This window comes from Salvelinus fontinalis, chromosome 36 (genome assembly GCF_029448725.1).
Source record: "Salvelinus fontinalis isolate EN_2023a chromosome 36, ASM2944872v1, whole genome shotgun sequence".
NCBI lineage: Eukaryota > Metazoa > Chordata > Actinopteri > Salmoniformes > Salmonidae > Salvelinus > Salvelinus fontinalis.
In genome coordinates, this window is record NC_074700.1 from 26,208,324 (window position 1) to 26,215,841 (window position 7,518).

A 7,518-nucleotide genomic window follows, 5' to 3' on the forward strand; every position below is an offset into this window, starting at 1 on the left:
TTCCATCCACACTACCACAATGCTTTTCACTGGACCTTCCCTCCAGACCTGGATCAAATACACACCTCAAGTACAGCAGACACAAGCACAAGCATGCACACATTAATGAATACACACACATACACACCACTGAGAGAGAGAGAGATACGAGGAGGGGGGGTCAGAGAGGGAGGGAGAGAGACACAGACAGAGAGATACTTTTGTGTATTGTCTACCTCACTTGCTTTGGCAATGTTAACACATGTTTCCCATCCAATAAAGCCCCTTGAATTGAATTGAATTGAATTGAGAGAGAGAGAGAGAGACAGAGAGAGAGAGAGAGAGAGAGAGAGAGAGAGAGAGAGAGAGAGAGAGAGAGAGAGAGAGAGAGAGAGAGAAGGAGAGAGACAGACACAGAGACAGAGGAAGAGAGAGACAGAGAGACAGAGAGACAGAGAGACAGCGAGAGGGAGAGAGAGAGGGAGAGAGAGGGAGAGAGGGAGAGAGAGGGAGAGAGAGGGAGAGAGAGAAAGAGAGAGAGAGGGAGAGAGGGAGGGAGAGAGAGGGAGAGAGAGAGAGGGAGAGAGGGAGAGAGAGAGGGAGAGAGATAGAGAGAGAGAGACAAAGTGGCTTAGCTCTGGTGCCCAAACACTAGTCATGCCCTGGAGCTGTTGTCAGAGGACAGACTAGGATCCCCCAGCCACATCATAATTCACACGGGCACAAACGACCTGAGGGCCCAGCAGGAAAGGATGGCCACAGCACTCAAGGGAGTGATTGAAAAAGCTTCTTCCACTTTCCCCAACGCACAAGTGGTTATCTCCACCCTGCTACCAGGAAAATACTTTCCCCCTGCCACCATAGAGTGGGTGAATGCACAAATTTCCGGAGACTTTGCCCCAAACCCTAATATCTCCCTGGCCCACCACCCTGCACTTGAACAGCCGTTATGTGTATTTATCTCCTCTATTTATCCAGGTAGACCAGTTGAGGACAAGTTCTCATTTTCAACAAATACAAAAAAATAGGCCCAACCCCCACTATTACACCCCCCCCCCCCCCCCCCCCCCCCATCCTGCGACCTGAGAGGTATGTATCAGATGCTCAACATGCTCTGCTCACATCTACTGTAATGGTCCGGGCCTAAACCACACAAAAACAACACTAGACACTATGGAACACAAAGCTTTTACTATCTCAACCTGAAATATACAAGGCCTGAGGTCATCTGCCTTTGGCCTAAAGAGCAGGAACCCGGACTTTATCAAAGAAATTAGAAATACAGACATTGTCGTCCTACAAGAAACATGGTATGAAGGAGACGGACCCACTGGCTGCCCTCTAGGTTACAGAGAGCTGGTAGTCTCATCCACAAAACTACCAGATGTGAAACAGGGAAGAGACTCAGGGGGTATGCTAATTAGGTATAGAGCAGACCTAACGCGCTCTATTAAATTAATCAAAACAGGAACATTTTACATTCGGCTATAAATTAGTAAGGAAATGATCTCAACAGAGAAACATGTCCTCCTGTGTGCCACCTATATCCCCCCACTAGAATCCCCATATTTTAATGAAGACAGCTTCTCCATCCTAGAGGGGGAGGTCAACAAATTCCAGGCCCAGGGACATGTACTAGTCTGTGGCGACCTAAATGCCAGAACTGGACAAGAACCTGACAGCCTCAGCACACAGGGGGACAAACACCTGCCTGGAGGTGACAGCATTCCCTCCCCCATATGCCCCCCTAGACACAACTACAACTACATAACCAACAAAAACGGGTTACAACTCCTACAGCTCTGTCGGACACTGGATATGTACATAGTCAATGGTAGGCTTCGAGAGGACTCCTTTGGTAGGTACACCTATAGCTCATCTCTTGTCAGGAGTAGACGACTTTATCACTGACCTACACCCAGAGTCTCTTAGAGCGTTCACAGTCAGTCCAATGACACCCCTATCAGATCACAACAAAATCCAACTCATCTTGAACAGAACTATGCTCAATCATGAGGAATCAAAGAAATGCTATAGATGGAAGGGAAGGAAACCGACCAAAAAACAATTAGACAACAACAAATTCAATCCCTTTTAGACAACTTCCTAGACAAAATGTTTCACTGTAATAGTGAAGGTGTAAACTTAGCAGTATAATACCTAAACAGTATATTTGACCTCTCAGCTTCCCTATCACATCTAAAAATGTCAAGCAAACAACTAAAAAAATAAACCACAATGACGAATGGTTTGATGAAGAATGCAAAAACCTAAGAAAGAAATTGAGAAACCTGTCCAACCAAAACATAGAGACCCAGAAAAGCTGAGTCTACGCCTTCACCTTGTTGAATCACTAAAACAATAGAGAAATACACTACGCAAAAAGAAGGAATAGCACATCAGAAATCAACTCAATATAATTGAAGAATCCATAACCACTTCTGGGAAAATGTGAAAATTCTAAACAAGCAACAACACGAAGAGAAATCTTCCCACAGCGGAGATGTGTGGATAAACCACATCTCCAATCTTTTACAGGACAAAATATAAAACCCTCCAACCCAAGAAATACTTGTGGGGTTGATGGTATCCTGAATGAAATGATAAATATACAGACCACAAATTCCAATTGGCTATACTAAATCTCATTAACAACATGCTCAGCTCTGGCATATTCCTAAACATTTGGAACCAAGGACTCATCAACTAAATCCACAAAAGTGGAGACAATTTTAACCCCAATAACTACCGTGGGATATGCATCAACAGCAACCTTGGGAAAATCCTCTGCATTGTCATTAACACCAGACTCGTACATTTCCTCAGTGAAAACAATGTAGAGAGCAAATGTAAAACTGGCTTTTTATCAAATTACCGTAAGACAGACCACGTATTCACCCTGCACACCCTAGTTGACAACCAAAAAAAACAAAACAAAGGCAAAGTCTTCTCATGCTTTGTTGATTTCAAAAAAGCTGTTGACTCAATTTGGCATGAGGGCCTGCTATACAAATTGATGGAAAGTGGTGTTGGGGAAAAACATTAGGAAATCCATGCACACAAACAACAAGTGTGCGCTTAAAATTGGCAAAAAAACACACATTTCTTCCCACATGGCCGTGGGGTGATACAGGGATGCTGCGTAAGCCCCACCCTCTTCAACATATATATCAACGAACTGGCGAGGGCACTAGAACAGTCTGCAGCATCTGGTCTCACCCTACTAGAATCCGAAGTCAAATGTCTACTGTTTGCTGATGATCTGGTGCTTCTGTCCCTAACCAAGGAGGGCCTACAGCAGCACCTAGATCTTCTACACAGACCTTGGCCTTGACAGTAAATCTCAGTAGGACAAAAATAATGGTGTTCCAAAAAAACACAAATACAAATTCCATCTAGACACCATTGCCCTAGAGCACACAAAAAAATTATACATACCTCTGCCTAAACATCAGCGCCATGTGTTGCCCTAGAGCACACAAAAAAACTATACATACCTCTGCCTAAACATCAGCGCCACAGGTAACTTCCACAAAGCTGTGAACAATCTGAGAGACAAGGCAAGAAGGGCCTTTTATGCCATCAAAAGGAACATAAAATTCAACATACCAATTAGGATCTGGCTAAAAATACTTGAATCAGTCATAGAACCCATTGCCCTTTATGGTTGTGAGGTCTGGGGTCCGCTCACCAACCAATAATTCACAAAATGGGACAAACCCCAAATTGAGACTCTGCATGCAGAATTTTGCAAAAATATCCCCTGTGTACAACGTAGAACACCAAATAATGCATGCAGAGCAGAATTAGGCCGATTCCCGCTAAGTATCAAAATCCAGAAAAGAGATGTTAAATTCTACAACCACCTAAAAGGAAGCGATTCCCAAACCTTCCATAACAAAGCCATCACCTACAGAGAGATGAACCTGGAGAAGAGCCCGATCAGCAAGCTTGGCCTGAGGCTCTGTTCACAAACACAAAAACACCCCACAGAGCCCCAGGACAGAAACCAAATCATGAGAAAATAAAAAGGTAATTACTTGACAGATTTACAAAAAAACAGAGCAAACTACAATGCTATTTGGCCCTAAACAGAAAGTACACAGTGCCAGAATACCTGACCACTGTGACTTACCCAGAATGAAGTACTGTGAGCATAGTCTTGCTATTGAGAAAGGTCGCCGTAGGCAGACCTGACTCTCAAGAAAAGACAGGCTATGCTCAAGCCTCACAGTCTGCTCCAGCCCAGGTCAACCTACCAGCCTCACAGTCTGCTCCAGCCAAGATCAACCTACCAGCCTCCCAGTCTGCTCCAGCCTTCCAGTCTGCTCCAGCCTCCTAGTCTGCTCCAGCCTCCCAGTCTGCTCCAGCCTCCCAGTCTGCTCCAGCCTCCCAGTCTGCTCCAGCCTCCTAGTCTGCTCCAGCCTCCTAGTCTGCTCCAGCCTCCCAGTCTGCTCCAGACTCCCAGTCTGCTCCAGCCTCCTAGTCTGCTCCAGCCTCCCAGTCTGCTCCAGCCTCCCAGTCTGCTCCAGCCTCTTAGTCTGCTCCAGCCTCCCAGTCTGCTCCAGCCTCCCAGTCTGCTCCAGCCTCCCAGTCTGCTCCAGCCTCCCAGTCTGCTCCAGCCTCCCAGTCTGCTCCAGCCTCCTAGTCTGCTCCAGCCTCCCAGTCTGCTCCAGCCTCCCAGTCTGCTCCAGCCTCCCAGTCTGCTCCAGCCTCCCAGCCTCCTAGTCTGCTCCAGCCTCCTAGTCTGCTCCAGCCTCCCAGTCTGCTCATCCCCATCACCCCATCACCCCCCCTCATCCCCATCACCCCCCTCATCCCCATCACCCCCCTCACACCCATCACCCCCATCACCCCATCACCCTCATCACCCCCCTCACACCCATCACCCTCATCACCCCCATCACCCCCATCACCCCCCTCACACCCATCACCCCCATCACCCTCATCACCCCCCTCATCCCCATCACCCCCCTCACCCCCCTCACCCCATCACCCCTATCACCCCCATCACCCCCATCACCCTCATCACCCTCATCACCCCCCTCACACCCATCATCCCCATCACCCCCCTCATCCCCATCACCCCCATCACCCCCTCACACCCATCACACCCATCACCCCCATCACACCCATCGCCCCATCACCCCCATCACCCCCCTCACCCCCCTCATCCCCCTCATCCCCATCACCCCCCTCATCCCCATCAACCCCATCACCCCCATCATCCCCCCCATCACCCTCATCACCCCCCTCATCCCCATCACCCCCATCACCCCCTCACACCAATCACCCCCATCACCCTCATCACCCCCCTCATCCCCATCACCCCCTCACACCCATCACCCCCATCACCCCCATCACCCCCATCACCCCCCTCATCCCCCTCATCCCCATCACCCCCATCATCCCCCCCATCACCCTCATCACCCCCTCATCCCCATCACCCCCATCACCCCCTCACACCCATCACCCCCATCACCCCATCACCCTCATCACCCCCCTCATCCCCATCACCCCCTCACACCCATCACCCCCATCACCCCCATCACCCCATCACCATCATCACCCCCCTCACACCCATCACCCCCATCACCCCCATCACCCTCATCACCCCCCTCACACCCATCACCCCCATCACCCCCTCATCCCCATCACCCCCCTCACACCCATCACCCCCATCACCCCCTCATCCCCATCACACCCATCACCCATCACCCCCTCACACCCATCACCCCCATCACCCCCATCACCATCATCACCCCCCTCACACCCATCACCCCCATCACCCCCATCACCCTCATCACCCCCCTCACACCCATCACCCCCATCACCCCCTCATCCCCATCACCCCCCTCACACCCATCACCCCCATCACCCCCTCATCCCCATCACACCCATCACCCATCACCCCCCTCACACCCATCACCCCCATCAGCCCCCTCACACCCATCACCCCCATCACCCCCTCACACCCATCACCCATCACCCCCATCACCCCCCTCACACCCATCACCCATCACCCCCATCACCCCCTCACACCCATCACCCCATCACCCCCATCACCCCCCTCACACCCATCAACCCCCTCACACCCATCACCCCCATCACCCCCATCACCCCCTCACCCCCATCACCCCCATCACCCCCCTCACACCCATCACCCCCCTCACACCCATCACCCCCCTCACACCCATTACCCCCATCATACCCATCACCCCAATCACCCCATCACCCTCTCATCCCCCTCACACCCATTACCCCCCCACTCCCATCACCCCCATCAACCCCCACACACTCATCACCCCCTCACCCCCTCACACCCTTCACCCCCTCACCCCCCCCCCACACCCATCACCTCACCCCATCACCCCCCTCACCCCCCTCACCCCATCACCCCCATCACCCTCTCACCCCCATCACCCCCCTCATACCCATCACCCCATCACCCTCTCATCCCCCTCACACCCATTACCCCCCTTACACCCATTACCCCCTCACCCCCCTCACCCCATCACCCCCATCACCCTCCTCACACCCCTCACCCCATCACCCCCTCACCCACATCACTCCCTCACCCCATCACCCATCATCACCCCCTCACCCCCCTCATACCCATCACACTCTCACCCCCATCACCCCCTTCACCCCATCACACCTCTCACCCCCCTCACAACACAGCACTACCAGACCTGGCCCATCACAGCACAGCACCACTAGACCGGGCCCATCACAACACAGCACTACCAGACCCGACCCATCACAGCACAGACCCACTAGACCCGGCCCATCACAGCACAGCACTACCAGACCCGACCCATCACAACACAACACTACCAAACCCCGGCCCATCACAGCACAGCACCACTAGACCCGGCCCATCACAACAGAGCACTACCAGACCCGGCCCATCACAACAGAGCTCTACCAGACCCGGCCCATCACAACACAGCTCTACTAGACCTGGCCCATCACAACACAACACTACCAGACCTGGCCCATCACAACACAGCTCTACTAGACCTGGCCCATCACAACAGAGCACTACCAGACCCGACCCATCACAACACAACACTACCAGACCTGGCCCATCACAACAGAGCTCTACTAGACCCGGCCCATCACAACACAGCTCTACTAGACCCGGCCCATCACAACAGAGCACTACCAGACCCGGCCCATCACAACACAGCTCTACTAGACCCGGCCCATCACAACACAGCACTACTAGACCCGGCCCATCACAACAGAGCACTACCAGACCCGGCCCATCACAACACAGCTCTACCAGACCAGACCCGGCCCGGCCCATCACAACACAGCACTACCAGACCCGGCCCATCACAACACAGCACTGACCACTACTCTCGGGTCGGGCAGAACACTGTGCACCATGGTGGTGCACCACATGATACAGTCCACTCCATGTGTCATTCAGATCATCAGCCTAGAGATGATGAGGTAACCTCTGGCAAAAGACACCTAGAACTATCAGAGATTGGAGAGGTGCGCCAACTACTGCATCTAATATCCAGACTA

The 7,518-nt window shown here is 52.0% G+C and overlaps 1 protein-coding gene across 1 annotated transcript; it reads left to right on the top strand.

Moving 5' to 3' along the window:
- Positions 1-1,810: 1,810 nt before the first annotated feature.
- On the top strand, positions 1,811-6,699 carry LOC129835648 (uncharacterized). The gene is made up of 2 exons (XM_055901369.1): positions 1,811-1,837; positions 4,744-6,699. Exons 1-2 carry the CDS (start codon positions 1,811-1,813, stop codon positions 6,697-6,699), a joined length of 1,983 nt encoding a protein of 660 aa, XP_055757344.1.
- The last annotated feature ends 819 nt before the right edge of the window (positions 6,700-7,518 follow it).

Coding starts and splice junctions, on each gene's coding strand:
- LOC129835648 (XM_055901369.1), top strand. CDS start 1,811: ATGGTAGGCTTCGAGAGGACTCCTTTG. Junction 1,838..4,743: donor GCTTCGAGAGGACTCCTTTG/GTAGGTACACCT, acceptor CCAGCCTCCCAG/TCTGCTCATCCCCATCACCC.